This window comes from Pelobates fuscus, chromosome 1 (assembly GCF_036172605.1).
Source record: "Pelobates fuscus isolate aPelFus1 chromosome 1, aPelFus1.pri, whole genome shotgun sequence".
NCBI lineage: Eukaryota > Metazoa > Chordata > Amphibia > Anura > Pelobatidae > Pelobates > Pelobates fuscus.
This window is the reverse complement of record NC_086317.1, coordinates 152,592-169,892: the sequence shown is the minus strand read 5'-3', so window position 1 is coordinate 169,892 and position 17,301 is coordinate 152,592. Positions and strand designations below refer to the sequence as shown.

Here is a 17,301-nt window from a genome sequence, read left to right as displayed (position 1 = left end):
CCTGGTTCCTATTCGTGGAATGTAGCCGAACAGCCGTTCATTCGGTATTTTGTTTTATGTGAATCTGTGGTAACCCAGATAGCTCTGCCATGGAGCCTATTCGTGTGATTAAAGACTTTGGCTCCATGGCGATTAAACTGTATTCGTGTGGTCTGAGTGCCATTCACCTAATAATGTGCACTCAGACCTGAGCTATCTGGGGATATGTGACATGTCTATGTTTAATGTATAAAAAGTAACTTTATGTATTTTAAAGCATATTACTGTATTTGGGTCCCCACGTGTGTAATGGAGTCTTGCCTTTGTCCTGGGAGATAATTGAATTACTTCTCCAATTATCTCCAGGGCAGAAGGGAGGAAGCCAGGATGCATTGTGGGGATGTTTTACCTCTGTGAGTCTGTAATGTGATACATGTCTGTCTGTGTTACAGTCTTCCATCTGGTCCCCTAGAGGAGTGTCCACCAGGTGGGAGACCTGCATAAATACAGGGGCAGGTAGCCCTCAATAAACAGACCACTGCTTGACCCTCAACACGGAGCCTTGTCTCGTTCTTGGGGGGATTCACTGTATGCTGATAGGGACTGACTGCCAGGAGTGTAAGCCGCTTGGGAGCTTTTCCTGTTCGTCTGCTAGCAGCTATTCGTGAGGTTCCAGTTCGGGAGTTTGGAGTGCTACCTTATTCCCTTGTATGCAGTTTGGGAGTTTGGTGCATTCACTTGTATTCAATTCGTGAGTTTTGGTGATTCTACAGTAGCTGTGCCTGTCTGTGAAAAGGGGATTATCGCCTAAACGGATTTTAACCCCTTGTCTGCTGAAACGGTCCGTTACAGTGTTAACCACAACATGTGGGAGAAGTTTCTTCCCTCCCTTGTGGTCTCTGAGGTCATCATGTGTGCTGGGTAACATGACCGGGGGCAGCACACATATAAGGAAGCTGCTCTGGAGCGTGCAGCGTCAAACACACTGCCAGTCTGGAGACAGGGACCAGATGATGCCGCTCGCTGTGCTGAGGGGGCAGGGGACCTTACTTAACTCCCCCCATATCCCCCGATGACTACCAGGAGAGCGGGAAGCCAGAGGCTTCAAGGGGAAACGAGCATGGAAGGCTACTGTAAAGCGTACCAAGGTCATGGCGTGGTACTCCACAAAGGACTGGTCTATAAAGTTGCCAGCTGCACCTGAGTCTAGTAGGGCCTTGGTATGCATGGTCTCACCGTTAAAGGTGAGTGTAACCACTAGAAGCGGTCTAGAACATTTGTTGTGAGGGGATAACTCCATAACACCCAAGACCAACCTCATCTCTTGTCTTAGTTGCTGGCGTTTCCCTGCAGGTCAGTGCATGTCCTTACATGCCCCTTTTTGCCGCAGTAGAGGCATAAGCCTTCTCTCTTTCTGCGTTGTTTCTCCTCTTCGGGTAACTTAGTGGTTCCTATGTGCATAGGTTCTGGTGGTGGACCACAGGGAGGCAAAGCAGGTAGAGAAGCATAGGGCAAGGTGGGCATGGTTTGAGCCTGCATCCAGTTATAAGACTGTCCCTAAGAGCATCTCTCTCTAATGTGATTGTCTATAACAATGCAATAGTCGATGAGATTGTAAAGGATCCTGTTATCCCTGTAGGACCGATCCTTGGAGCTTCTCCCGAAATCCCAGCAGAATAATAGCAAAGTAGTGATTATAGCTCCCAATTCCCCAAACATGAGTCGAGACTTCATGAAGGGGTAAAACGATCTGCTTTAATGCTGGCCACACTCGGCCTTTTATGATGGTTTCCCAGCAAGGAAACTCCCACAGGGGACCTTGTGAAAAACTGTGACACAAAATACAGAACAGTGTCAGTTTACAGTACAATTATTAAACACACCCACAGTATCAGTGCAACCCCTCCTCTCTATCCTGGAGATAATTAACTTAAGTGGTTGGAGAGAACCTAATTATCTCCAGGTAGAGAGAAACATGTCCTTTTTACATTTTGACAAAACTGTATTAAAATCCATAACTTATATTTCGCTGAACGTAGTCTCCATGTTCTCCATATACCCCCAGATAGCTTGGATCTGAGCGCACAATATAGACGAATAGCGCTCAGATCCCACGAACACAGTTCTCAATACCGTTGAGTAACGTTTTTAATTCACCAGTTGTTCGTGCAATTGAATCAGAAAAGAGTTCCAGAATTGCAGCTACCTGGGGTCGGTCTAGTTCGTATGGTAGGAAAGTCCCGAACGGTAGAGTGTTTGTGAGTTATTAGACAAATGGACTGGAACTTGGTACGCTTCAGCGGTGTGCGGCTAAATAAGTGTCCATAAAACAGTTCCGGGGCATCGACGACCATCTACCGCTGAGCGTTCGTCGATTTTAAAATGGCCACCGCCACGTGTTCGGCAAACGAATGCGGACCACCAAGCCTTTCAACAATTACTTGCGGTTAACCGCAAGGTCTGAGTGGTTAATGAGCTGCACACACTTTGCATTGTTTGTAAGGGAAAAACGCTGTTGGTGTGTTTCTATAGTTTGGAAAAGAAGGGGTTAATGACAAAACATATTGTTCTAGAACAGTGGGGGTTTATCAAAGTTGTTCTAGAAATAAAGAAATTCTATAAAATAAGTCTTAAGGTTTACTGCGTATACTGGAATTCTAAAATGAATTTTGAAAACATCCAAACTGTTGATGAAAATGCGGGGATTTGATATAATATACATTAAAGCCAAGGACACTTACCTGGGAAGGGCTCTGTTGAGGGGGTGGAGTAAGCAGCTTGGAAGCCATTTAGCAAGGTGTCAGGACAGGTAACCGTGCCACTCTCAGAGAAGGTCCCAGGGTAGATACCCAGGTAGGAATCCTTACACGAATCTGGGAAGCTTTCTGGGAAGGTGGGAAGGGAGGATGCTGGGCAAATCTCAGGGTGATTTGTGAAAGGATTAGCGCTGGCTGTGTTATTTACATACATATCATGGGGGAGATCCTTAGAGACATTGAGGAAGGTAGTTTGGGAGAGATCTGTGAAGGAATTGATCTTGGAGTTAGCTGTGAAGCAGGGATCGATCCCCATGTCTGGAAAGGCTGCATTGTCAGAAGTGCGCTGATCTCCCTGGTCAACGTTTTGCTCTATAATCCTTGGCGCAACCTCTGTTTTCACTGGAAACGTTGCTGAAAAATAAATTAAGGTTATTTGTTTTTTTTTAGATTGAGCAATAAAATAAACTTTCTGAGACTGAATTTTTTATAAACAAAATACTGTAGTGTATGAACGCAATGTTCTTAATCAGATATTGCGTTTGTGTTTGACAAAGGTCAAGATAGATTACATCTGGCTGGGGCGAGGCAGGGCATGACTGCCATGATGAGTGGTCGTACTCTGTCTTAGGTCTGTGAAGAATCTTGAATTATACCTTATTAGCAGACTTTTGGTTCACAATCTTCAACACTAAAGGTAACACAGCTTTATTATAGCCTGCATGCTCATCATTAACCTCCTGCACGACTGCAGTAATACTTAACAGTGGCATTGGGAAGTGGTTTATCTTTTGGGCTCTGGCATACCTGGAAGCTGAACCTCGGTGGTTGAGAAGCAAGACTGAAGTGAAGTCGGGAGCGTTGTCCCACCTAAAATGGCGTCTGCCACATGTCAACAGAGTCCACAACTCCACACTCTGGCAACAGATTATTTCTAGGAAAAGCTAGTCAGCAGAATGCAAACCCCCACACTGTCAGACAATAACTTATAACTTACCTCAGCAATCACAATTCCTGGAACCGACGATGCAGTAGACCTGTAATAAAGGATCAGTCCTCTCCCACAACTACATGGCCAGCCTTTCTATTTATGTTCGGGGCATAATGCAGTAATGAGCGAAAGTACTTGAGATAGTATAGATGCAACACATGATATATGACAGGTTCGCTATGGTGTGCAAATAAATGTATTCAAACTATAATCATATTGTCATATCAAGTAAGGCTTCACATAGCTCTAGTTCAGGTTGAGGAATATATCTAGAATAAGCAGGGGACTTCCAGCATCCTAGTATTTTTATGATGTTAAACAGAATGTTCCTACTTGAGGAAATGGATGCTGCTCCTATTCTGAAGAGGTGACCAGTATAGTTAGCCGGGTTAAGACCAAGCCTCATTAACAAAATGCGTACATACAGCATAAATTTAGCGGTGGTAAGTATAGGTTAATTTAGTAACAGTAATGGTTGTGTCGAGTGTTCGTGAGGGGTGAGTAAATATTTGTCCAATACAGTTACCGGGTACCATTTGTAATGAGTAGGGTAGCATGGGATGTTAACCGTACAGCCAATTTGACTAGTTTTAGTGTGGGGTAAAGAAAGTATGTAATGATCATGAATTTTGTTGATATAAGACCTTTTAAGATAATCAGTGGTGGTTGAATTAATTGCTGTAAATTATCTTGATCTGAGGAACCCATATAGGTATATAGCTATTTTTATTACTAGATTGGTATTTTGTTCGAAGGGACAGTGAATGGAATAACTGACTGTAAATGAGAAGTCTCGTAGGTAGCTGAGTGGTACATGTTTTTTTTATTTTTTTTAATACCTTTAAGTATGGTTCTGATCTGTTATGATGATTGGAACCCTGTTTTGTTTGGCCATTGACTTAGCATGTGGTGTTGAATGCCTGTTGAGTGTTGCTTTATGGGGTTATAGGTAAATTTTAATGTAAGGTGGCAAAAAGAGGTAAACCCCAGTAAAGATTCCATAACATAACCATCTGGTATGTGATATTCTGCTAGTAGCCTGCAAAACAATTGAAATGCCCTATCATAATATTTTCTAGTGTTGACAGAGTGCCAATTGCTGAGTTTCTGGCCGTGAGCCAACACATTACTTAGTCCATGGTCATGTCCTGGAACAGAGGGGCGGGGGTAGCTAGGCGGGAGGCAGTAGGTAGGGTTGTGGGAAATGCCTGAAAACAAATGTGAGACAGGTGATCAGCCGCCACATTATGTACACCAGGAATATGAATACATACCAAGAAAAACTTGTTGCAAGCGGCCAGCCAAGTCAGTTATATATAGTTTAATGAGAGCGGATGTTAGGGGAAAACCTGCTATACCACTGGCATCAGCTGGCCTACTGCCCCACAGCAAATCATCTCCAAAAATGGCCCAGAAGCCAGTGGTTACTGCTGCATCAGTCAAGATAGTAGGTGATTGGTCAGTGATTTATGGAATGTCTTTCCATTCCATGTAAGAAGGAATTCCTGTCACATTAGCAAATCAGATGTAGCGGGGGCTCTAGGGTAACACCGCTATTGTCAGTATTGAGAACCGGTAATAGGCAGAGAAGTCTTGAAATAAAGGACCTGCCTTGTGGGATAATCCTCATGGCAAATTAAGCGATTGCAGGAGAGATTGCAGTTACTTACGATTGCACAAATCCAATTGTACTTACTGATCGATATTCGCTATTATGCGTTTAGTTTTGTCACTGAGATAGCTAGCTTACATAACTATGATGACAACTAGAATGCCTAGAAAATCAATTATGGTATCAGTCCCTCTGTCTTTTTTGAAGAAAAATGGGACACCCAATAACTCAAAAAGTCCTATAGTTTCCAGCAGACTGCATGAGGGTTGAGAGTTATCTTCGACAGTGAGGAAATTGTCATGGTAGTGAATAACAGTGGGGCATCTGCACACATTAAGGAGCAGCCAGCATAAAGTTTCCGCACAACTGTTGAATATTTTTGGGCTCTCTTAGAACCGAAGGTTAGCCGGGAGAAGAAATAATACAGATCTCGCAACTTAACACCATGCAGATGCCAAAGTGATGGGTGTATTGGGAGAAGTTTAAATGCATTTACTATGTCCCTTACAGAGCCAATGCACCTTTACCTGCTAAGAGAATAGCATTGATGGGGTTGTCAATAGTGGCATACTGTAGGGAGAATTCATTGGAGGATATCAGGTTATTTAAACTAGACTCCGTCGTGGAATGGGCAACAGAGTGGTCAATGATCAACCTTTGCTTGAGGAAGGTTTTACCTGTGACAATCCCAATTGGGTTTGTCCTACATGAGGAAAAAAGTGGGGACTGAAAATAGACCGAATAAAAAATCCTTGATCAATGTTAGGGTCAATTTTATTGCTTTAGCTTGATGTATCAAATTATGAAGTGTTTTTAGCTTTATCAGTGAAATAATTTTAAATGCTTACGTTGGGGTTTCTTCCCTGCCTGATAAACAAGTATTCCACCCCACCCTGAGATATGCTGAGCAAGTTATGCTTATCTACCCGTAACATAAAGAATTGTATGTGTGTATTTAAAATGCGCTTGGTTTGAAAAGAATACTGTGCCGATTGGCTGAATAAAGTGTAACACCTTAGACAAAAAAAAAATCTATATATATCCGGTGAAAAAAAAAGGTAGGAGTCAGGACTGACTGGAGTAGTACTGGGCTCAGTGGGCTGGCTGTGTAGTGCTAGCAGAGGCAGAGCATCTCCCAAACTGAAGTTTCTTTGGGATGTTCCCGGTCTGCAGGTCAAGACTGGCATGTTGAGCTGACCAGATGGATTGAAGTTTGGATGGTTCAACAGTGACGAGACAGATTTCGATCCATATGTAGCTGCTCCAGCTCAACATAAGTTGATGTAAGCCAGTGGGTCTAGAACATATCAGAGATCTACAATGAGCCAAGAAAGACTGAGTAATCTAGCAATACTGTCCATTGAGAGAGACTTTAATGTAGATTTCAATTCCGTTGTTGAAAAATTTGCGCTAATTAAAAGCAGGCGAATTTAAATTAATCTGTATATTATATACAGATTGATATCTTGCACTTCTATTAAATAATTACAATTAGAGTTACAGGATTGAGGAAGTTGGCTCCATCTAGCCCAGTCTTGGATCATCTCCAGGGTATGGTTCCATTTTGATGTTTAGTTTTTGTTCTTGATATTTTTTGTTGTTTACGATGGTTGTGAGACGACATATAATAGCATGGCCCATGCTAGGTTACTACATTTGTATATTTGTATTCATAGACCTGCTGAAAATGTGGAGAATGTGTGTAACGCATGTTCGCACTCAATAAAGTGTTGGAAAATAAACTTGTATTTAGATGCATTTTACTTTAATTACATAAGTATTTTCATAACAAACAATACATGTGCTTGGGGGGTAAGGGTTTCTTTAACTAATCTAGTGGAAGAGACTCGAGTGCTAAAATCCACGGGTTAGGGGGCGCAAATTACTTGCCTTGCCCCGGGTGCTGACAACCCACGCTGCGCCACTGCTCTATTGAAAGGGAAAGTAAAGGGTTTGATGAAATACATTGCAAGTCTAGTGTGTGTTATTTTCTGACAGGCCCTTTCCCAGATCTCAGAGAAAGAGAAGCAGGAAAGCAGAATAGTTGGTGACACCATGGCAGTGTAAGAGACCTGAAAATTTTTGCCTAACAATCAACTTCTAGTTTAATCAATGAGTTGACAGTCACTGGATCGTATAGGGCAGTTTTTAAGTTTAGGCACTCAATTGTGCCTGAAGGCATGTAGATAATTCCTGTGCAAAACCCTTCTGAAAAACCGGACACCAGGAAATCCACTAAATGTGGCGAGGGGTGGTTACACAGCATGTTGGACAAAGCAACCACATTTATTGAGGTCAAGTATGGTTTAGGGAACATTTTACTTGCACACACTGTTTTAGCGTGAGACCTATAGCAATGTGAGCACAGATGCAGAAGCATGCAGGCACCAAAACCACAAGTGCCAGCATTAAAATTGTTACAGATCTTGGACTTGCCCAAGAAAACAATAGTATGTCCCAGCTTATCCTTGATTTCCTGGTCTGGTTTAGCAGCAGGGCTGGGGCCGGAAAAGGTTTGGAGAAACATCGGATGTATTAGGGCAAAGATTGGCTGTGTGAGAAGTTGATGAACACATTGCACCGGCTTGTGTCCTGAGGCACGCAAAATGTCTGCAAAAAGGCTCTGTGTCCTGTTGGCTCCTGTCCGTCTTGATATTGATCTGGGTGAGAGCTGCAGGCAAATTTGCGGAAAAGGACCGATGGTAGTCTTAAAAAGCTGTACCACCATTTTTGGGCCACAAGTTTACAAAGCTTGAGCAAATATAAGTCAAATGCCTCCCTCCTGTTGAGGTAAACAGAGCAGAGTACATCAGTGTAAATGCCAAAGTCTAAAACAAATTCAGGGATTGACTGTTTCCGATTCAGCCTAGGATCCCTAGCTTTTAATATCACAGACATTTAATATCAATATCCTGGGAGGCAATGAGGAGCAAAACAAGAGTAACATCCCTGCCCTCCAGGATGTCATTTTTTTAAATTTTTTTTATTCTTTATTTTTGTAGTGCAGGTGATTACATACAGCTTGCCATGCCACAATACCATTTAACAAGAAAGTCAGGACACATAGCTTACATGGTATAAGGCATTGAGGTAGTCTTGCACTATTTTTTACAAGGGTATAATAACAGGTTTATAAACAATGTTTTTATATATGAGAATAAACAAGCTTGGTGCATACGTCTAGCAGTAAGTCACCAGGGTGACACACAGCCACATCAGCATGCATAACGTGGCGGGTTTTATATGAGTAACTATGATGTAACTTAAAGTGGTGTGTAAGTAGTATTTATGCTATAACATGGAGTCATCAGTAGTTTATAGTGAGTAGAAAACATGCAGCAAACTCAACCCCATACTATTAGGACTTTTAGGTATTCTGGACATGCTTGTAAGGTAGCAGGGTAGCATGGTCCGGCACAACAGCCGTGTCTAAACTACAGGCACAAACTTGATTAATATGCATGAGACATTCCAGACATGGAAACTCTTATATAGGGAGAAAGCAGGCTATCAGCTAAATAATGCGCTATGTTCCCCCTGAGCCTGGCAACCCCCTGCCCCACATAAATCATAAAATTAGCCAAAATATAACCAACTAATAAAAATATACAGGACATTGAGTCTCATCTGAGAGGGTCAGTTGCTTTGTAAGAGGGCGTTTTGTTTTCTTAGGAGTAGAGTGGTGAAATGGAGGCAGCACAGTTGCCCTGATGGACCAGTCCACAGTCAGCCGACCCCTGTAGTTGGAAAGCGTGTGGGTACAGCTATTTAGTGGAGGTTGCGATATAGTCCAGTGTCTGTCCCAGGCGGGAGCTGGTTCCTCGCTGCCGTGCCGTGTCACCTTTATGATTGCGGGCTGTCTCTGCATTTTCCCGATACTGTAAGAGGGTTGTTGTGCAGGTTTTCGTCACTGGGGTTCTGTTTCTCCCTTAGAGGACACTTTTAGTAGCTGCACGTGGGTGTAGTAAGTCGCTGGTGTCGTCCTCAGTTGCTGGCTTGTACCTGTGCCCGAAACGGCCCAGCACGGTCCCGGCCTCTCTGCCGCCGTCTGGCGTGACCCGAGTTGAATCTGAACAGGTACTTGCCGGTTTCTTCTTGGCCCCTGTCAGCTTCCCCTTCAGTGTGAGGTATGTGCCTACTTAGGTGCCTCGGCATGTGGTCTCCGCCATCTTGTTTGCGGCCTCCGGGTCTTAGAGCTCAGTCACAGCCCGCCGTGCCGGTGGTGCTGCACCCTGGAGGGCCCAGGGTGAGGACCGGGATCACCCCCCCGGCCCAGAGGGGGGAGAACGGGGCCAGTCCCTCCTAAACTCGTGTGTCTCCTGCACCGCTGGTGAGCAGGATAGCGGGGCAGCGGCCGTCCGCTCCACTCACTGCCCGAGCACTCCCCATCGCGGGAGACGGTTAGCACTCCTCCGAGGGACTAAAACTGAGCAGCAAGCCTCTCCTCGGGACCAGGGGGGCTGCATACACGGGGTCGCCGTTGCTTATCGTCAGGTAGGTAGTAAATCGATTTTTAGGCGTTAAAATTCAGGGAAGTTGCAGGAGCTGCTCTGTAGGGCGACCTGCTTGCATGGCGGTCCGGCCCCGCCCCTCCAGGATGTCATTTTTGACATTAGATGGCACCATATGAGCAGGATTGAAAAGATGTGGTGCATTCAAAGAAGCCGATGAATTACCCGGTTGTGCAAGAGGAAGTCCTGGTGGGTCAGTGGTGGTAGGCCCAGCTGGTGACATGGCCACGCCACCAGACTCCAGTCTTTCCAATCTGTCATTGATCTGTCCAATGGAAGACAAGACCAACAATATCATGGCATGGAGGTAAATAACTCAGCTTTTCTGGCTGTATCCGGGTAAGGAATATTCCACCTGCGAAGTTCAGCAGTAATCCGTGGAACAGTCCATGATCTGCTGGACGATGGACTAGCCGTGTCCACTCTGCGGGAAGGAATACCGGATCTAGCAGGGGTACTGGGGAAAGACAATTCTTCTGGGAACTTGAGACATACTAAAATGTAAAGTAACAATTAGTGTAATTCCCATAACATACTGGCAAGCCGACTAGTACCAAGTGGCGAAAAATTTAGCAAATGAGGGTGACAGGCAAGGCGCTGCTAGATGTCAAGCAGGCTCTATCTATGCATGGGGCCGAGGGGATTTCGTGGCCACAGAACGTTGTGGCATGATTTCGGCCTCTCTTTGAATGTTAAAGCATTAGACAGAATGGGAGTGACAGATTAGGGCCCCTTTCTATGTCACCATGCAAGGCGAATAACTGAGTTGGATCGATGCGTTAAGTACCTCCAAGTAGGAGGATTGAACGTTGGCCTTGCAGGATCACTAATCATAAGGCTGAAAAATGTACATCTATTGGACTCCTAATTCTCTGGGAGCCAGTAACCATACTAACTAAGGATGTAAGGCATGGTAGAGTAGAAGTTATATGTAGGAAATTGACATACTCGGATTCGTGTATGTCAGGTATGTAGTATAGACGCAGCAAAAGCAAGACCTATAGAAGTAATGACAATTCCTGCAGAAAGCCTTGAACGTGAATTGGGATGAAATATATATATACACAAACCCTGAGGGGTCGAAACGTCGTTTTTTTCACTGATGTACTGATGATTTTTTTCACCTAAATAAGCCAGTTTCCACTTTACTGAAGACCTGTGAGTGCACCCCTTACTTTATGTTTTTATATTTTGAACGCGAGTAGCACCTAGGCATGATATTTTTCTTGTTTTTTGTAAGGAGAGTGCCAAGCTGTTCTACATTATATATATATATAACAGTAATACCAGGTAATGAGTTGACAAGCAGATTCAACAATAAAGTGAGTGCTTGTGTTGGAGAGACCTAGCACCTAATAATGAAAGAGACGTGTAAATGTATTGGAATGCAAGAATGGGGGTCAAGGGCTGCGCTTGAACAAAAGAAGTAAAAAGTGTCTAAAAATATATATAGATAAAATAAGCAATAATAATAAAATAAAATCAAGTAAAGTTCATCCGGATGTATAGAAAAATAAATATAAATGAAATTGAAACAGTCTCACTGGTGTGTAATGATACGGTAATAATCCTCAAGTGTTGCTCCGTCCGTATGGTAGGTAGTCCATATATGTGAAGAGAAAAGAGAAAAGGAAAAGCTGCCAATGGTGAAATATTGTATGTCCAGATGTGGTATATATTCAAAGGAAATGTATTTCACTCACATTTGTTGGAGCTTTAGCCAGCTCTAGGACTACCTACCATACGGACGGAGCAACACTTGAGGATTATTACCGTATCATTACACACCAGTGAGACTGTTTCAATTTCATTTATATTTATTTTTCTATACATCCGGATGAACTTTGCTTGATTTTATTTTATTATTATTGCTTATTTTATCTATATATATTTTTAGACACTTTTTACTTCTTTTGTTCAAGCGCACCCCCATTCTTGCATTTTCTTGTTTTCAATAAAGGGTTTCCCGAGGGATCTCCCTTTTAGGGTTGTTGCTTAATTGAATTAGCGCAGACTCTTCCTCCTTTTTGTTTTACCAAATGTATTGGAATACCTAAGGATTGTACGGACCAGATTGTGGACCCGGACATAAATTATTTAATAACAGATTTACCAAACTAGCAAGGTACGAGGTACGAGCAAATGCTGTTTTGAAATAATGAGCACCTCGTTACCTGTGAAACTAAAGCATAATATTCAGAACGAGTGCAGGCCTATGAACCAGAACATAGCCTATTAAACCGGGACCCACCTTGAACATAGTGGATCAATAATTCAAACGATAAACAGCCATCCTGATGATGGAACCTAATGTATAACAAAGTGGATTACACAATGAATATCTTTTTGTTTTGTGCTTAAAAATGTAGGGGTTATTCCCCCAACTAGGAGGTCATTTGCAGAAGGTTGGCTCCAACTTTTCCTTTTTTCTTTCTTTTATCTTCCACTAATTACAATAAACCAATATGTACTTACTTTAAAGATCTCAACTGTTCTTGTGCCTTCTGCATGGATAACAAGGCTATAACGTATTGGTACCAACAACTTTGCCTAGTTGCCTCTCTGTGTGTAGGACAAAATGGCGGTACACACAGAGGATAATGTGAATGGCACTTGGCAGTCTTAATCAGGAAATAAAGAGAGACTATTAAAGTGAAAGCTCCTTGTCTCACCTTAAAAGGCCTCTGGTGTGCTGGAGGGCTGGTGATAGCACACTGATAACTAATCTGAGACACACCTGGTGGCCAGATAGTTACTGATGGGTTTAAATATCCTGCCATTTCGCTCCAGATTAAAGTGTTGGTGTCAGATGCAGAGATCGCTTTGTGCATGTGCGTAACACTCTGCAATCCGTAAGTGAAATGAAATGCCCCAGTGTGTTGTCCACATATGGAGCCTCCCAACCTTGTGTACAGATGCACTTTTGCCTCTTCAGTCACGGATTGGATGGCATAATAAAGGAGTGAAATACAGAAGCCCGTAGTGTGTTCATATCCTATGATAATTGAAGGAGAAGAGCACCGGCTAAGCGATCCTTCAAAAAGCAAGACCGCGCGCCCTCCATGAGCCGCAGGACACTCACCACGTCTATCCAAAACACACAAAATAGCTTCACCAATTCTGCTAAGGGTAGGCAGAGCTCTGTTACCTAACCTGTATCTCTCGAGGACAGCTCAGCTCTCGAGGGAGCTCAGGGTGGAGTTGCCCTGTACAGTGAGGGAAAAAGTATTTGATCCCCTGCTGATTTTGAATGTTTGTCCACTGACAAAGAATAATCAGTGTATAATTTTGATGGTAGGTCTATTTTAACAGTGAGAGACATAATAACAAAAATAAATCCAGAAAAACATATGTCAAAAAGTTATTAATCGATTTGCAGGTCAACGGGTGAAATAAGTATTTGACCCCTTCAACTTAGTACTTGGTGGTAAAACCCTTGTTGGCAATCACAGAGACCAGACGTTTCTTGTAGTTGGCCACCAGGTTTACACATCTCATGAGGGTTTTTGTCCCACTCCTCTTTGCAGATCCTCTCTAAGTCATTAAGGTTTCGAGGCTGATGATATTTGGCAACTCGAAATTTCAGCTCCCTCCACAAATTTTCTATGGGATTAAGGTGAGGAGACTGGCTAGGCCACTCCAGGACCTTAATGTGCTTCTTCTTGAGCCACTAATTTGTTGCCTTGGCTGTCTGTTGTGGGTCATTGTCTTGCCGGAATACCCATCCACGACCCATTTTCAATGCCCTGGCTGAGGGAAGGAGGTTCTCACCCAAGATTTGACAGTACATTTAAAATTCTGGTTCTTGCTTTCAAATCTCTACATAATGCTGCTCCCATCAATCAATCCTCCCTAAAACACAAGTATGTCCCGTCTAGGCCTCTAAGCTCTGCTGAAGACTTACGTCTATCTTCTGTTCGTACTGACATATCTGATGCTCACCTTCATAACTTCTCGAGGGCTGCACCGTTCCTGTGGAATTCACTTCCCTCCTTAATTAGATGCTCACTCAGTCTCCACTCCTTCAAAAAATCATTACAAAAACTCACTTCTTTATAAAAGTGTATCAATTAAACTGTTAATAACTCCCGACTGATTCCTCTCTTGCAACTGTCATTAGTCTAATACTATCCTTACCTTTTCTGTCAATTTACCCCACTCACTCTAGCACAGTGAAGGCGAACCTATGGCACGCGGCCATAGATCGCCATCAATGCAGAAACGGCAGGCGTCCACTCTGCTTCCGTGTCGGGAGGACAGGGGGAGGGATCTGAGAAGCAGCTCTCCCGTCTTCCCGCCAGCAATCTGTGTGGAGCGTTGCCGTGCGTTACCATGGCAACGCTCCACATAGCACCAGCTCTGTGTGTTGATGCCGCCTGATTGACATCATTTCCTGTTTCCCGGCCGCCTGATTGACATTTCCTGTTTCCCGGACGTAAGTCAGTGCTACCTCGTGCCCTCACAGCAGCGGGAAGGAATCAGATCCACCAGGTAGGGAGCTTGCGTGGACTTCAAACTCGCACCAAAAAAAATATATATAATTATGTGCTGGTAGGGAGAGGGGGATATACTGGGGGAAGGGGGAGGAAGATGCTGCGGGGAGAGAAGAGGAGAATCTGGGGGAGAGGAGGAGCATCTGGGGGAGAGGAGGAGGAGAATCTGGGGGAGAGGAGGAGGAGAATCTGGGGGAGAGGAGGAGGAGAATCTGGGGGAGAGGAGGAGGAGAATCTGGGGGAGAGAGGAGGAGAATCTGGGGGAGAGAGGAGAAGGAGGAGATGCTGGGGGAGAGGAGAAGGAGGAGATGCTGGGGGAAGAGGAGAAGGAGATGCTGGGGGAAGAGGAGAAGGAGATGCTGGGGGAAGAGGAGAAGGAGATGCTGGGGGGAGAAAGAGAGAGGAGGAGCAGATGCTGGGGGAGAAGAGGAGGAGATGCTGGGGGGAGAAAGGGAGAGGAAGAGGAGAATCGGGAGGAGAAGAGGAGGAGATTCTGGGGGGAGGATAGGAGAGAAGGGGAGGAGAAGGGGAGGAGAAGGGGAGAGAGGAGATGCTGGGGGGGGAGGAGAGAAGATGATGAGGAGGAGAATCTGGGGAGAGGAAGAGGAGAATCTGGGGGAGAGGAGGTCCTCTTCCTCTCCCCCAGATTCTCGTCCTCCTCTCCCCTTCTCCCTTCAGCATCTCCTGGGGGAGAGGAGGAGGAGATGCTGGGGGGGGAGAGGGGGATATGCTGTGGGTAGAGAAGGGAAGATGCTGGGGGGAAAGAAGAGGAGAATTAGTTCGAACAACTGTACGAGTTGTTTTTTCTAAACTTAAACCTCAGTATTCAGGTTTTATTGCAGTGTTGGCACTTTGAGGAAAAAAATTGGCATGTATTGCGGTTTGGGCACTCAGGCTCAAAAAGGTTCGCCATCACTGCTCTAGCATGTAAGCTCATTGAGCAGGGCCCTATTCCTGTGCATCCAACTTGTATGGTTACAACATGTTTGTTAGTCCACCCATTGTAAAGCGCTGCGGAATTTGTTGGTGCTATATACATAACATAATTAATTAATAATTACATGGCTCCGTCCATCGTCCCTTTGATGTGGTGCAGTTGTCCTGTCCCCTTAGCAGAAAAACACCCCCAAAGCATAATGTTTTCACCTCCATGCTTGACGGTGGGGATGGTGTTCTTGGGGTCATAGGCAGCATTCTTCCTCCTCCACATACGGCGAGTTGAGTTGATGTCAAAGAGCTCGATTTTGGTCTCATCTGACCACAACACGTTCACCCAGTTCTCCTCTGAATCAGATGTTCATTGGCAAATTTCAGATGGGCCTGTACATGTGCTTTCTTGAGCAGGGGGACCTTGTGGGCACTACAGGATTTCAGTCCTTCACGGCGTAGTGTGTTACCAATTGTTTTCTTGGTGACTACAGTCCCAGCTGCCTTAAGTTTATTAACAAGATCCTCCCGTGTAGTTATGGGTGGATTCCTCACCACTGAAACTCCACAAGGTAAGATCTTGCATGGAGCACCAGTCCGAGGGAGACTGACAGTTATTTTGTGTTTCTTGTAATAAATCGCACCAGCTGTTGTCACCTTCTCACCAAGCAGCTTGGCGATGGTCTTGTAGCCCATTCCAGACTTGTGTAGGTCTACAATTTTGTCCATGACATCCTTGGACAGTTCCTTGGTATTGGCCATGGAGGAGAGTTTGGAATTTGATTGATTGATTGCTTCTGTAGACAGGTGTCTTTTATACAGGTAGTAAACTGAGATTAGGAGAACTCCTTTTAAAAGGTTACTCAATCTCACATTGTTACCTGTGTAATAGACACCTAGGAGCCAGAAATCTTGCTGATTGATAGGGGGATCAAATAATGATTTCACTCATTGACATGCAAATCAATTTATAACTTTTTTTTTTACGTGTTTTTCTTTTTTTTTTTTTTTTGTTATTCTGTCTCTCACTGTTAAAATACACCTTCTATTAAAATTATACACTGATAATTTCTTTGTCAGTGGACAAATGTTCAAAATCAGCAGGGGATCAAATACTTTTTTACCCTCACTGTATAAGGCTAGGAAGGGAGGAGACTGGGGGGTGGGGACTGCATTTTGTTTAGCCTTTCCAATGCTACCTATCCTGTGAGAAATGGGCAACTAAATGAATAGCCTTAAAGGGACACTCTAGGCACCCAGACCACTTCATCTCATTTGAGTGGTCTGGGTGCCCTGGCCCTCTACCCTTAACCAAGTTTGTCAAAACACTGTGGTTTTTGCTAAACCGCAGTGTTTTGATTACATTGAAAATCCCACCTCCAGCTGCCTTCTCTTACCTAGCCGCTAGATGGTGCTTCCGCATCCATAGGAGAGGAAAGGTGAGTTACGGCGTGCGACGCCCCCACGAACTGTATGAGGACGTCGCACATCATGTGGGTCTAATGCAGCTTCACAAGGGGATTCAATGAATCTCTGCGTGAAGCGTGCGAGGGGCGGGGTGCTGCGTTAGATGCGCATGCGCTCTTGCTTCCCAATGATTCCCAATGAGTATGAGCTCATTGGCGGAGTGAAGGAGAGTGGGTCAGCTGATCGGATGACGCGGAAGGGGGTTGGAGGATGGATGTGTGACGCGGCGCTGGAAATAAAGTAAGAATTAAAATATTTATTGAAGTTTATATGTCTTGCAAGGGGGGTTACAGAGGTGCAGGGGATGGGTAGAATTTAGTTTGGGAGGAAAATAAGCTGTATTTTCGGTGAGTACAGTTTCCCTTTAACAATACATGTTAAAGGGACACTCCAGGCACCCAGACCACTTCTACCCATTGGAGTGGTCTGGGTGCCAACTCCCACTACCCTTAACCCTGCAACTGTAATTATTGTTTTTTATAAACTGCAATAATTACCTTGCAGGGTTAACTCCACCTCTAGTGGCTGTCTACTAGACAGCCACTAGGGGGCACTTCCTGGTTCC

General features: G+C 44.3%; 1 protein-coding gene across 2 annotated transcripts in view; it reads right to left on the bottom strand.

Annotated features, from left to right (window-relative positions):
- Nucleotides 1–17,301, bottom strand: part of LOC134601056 (zinc finger protein 182-like) — a 108,546-nt gene that overhangs the window by 9,588 nt on the left and 81,657 nt on the right. For both annotated transcript variants that reach the window (XM_063445477.1, XM_063445486.1), the window contains exon 5: nucleotides 2,721–3,149. In XM_063445477.1, coding sequence (XP_063301547.1) covers nucleotides 2,721–3,149 — 429 coding nt within the window. The remainder of the gene's footprint in view (nucleotides 1–2,720; nucleotides 3,150–17,301) is intronic.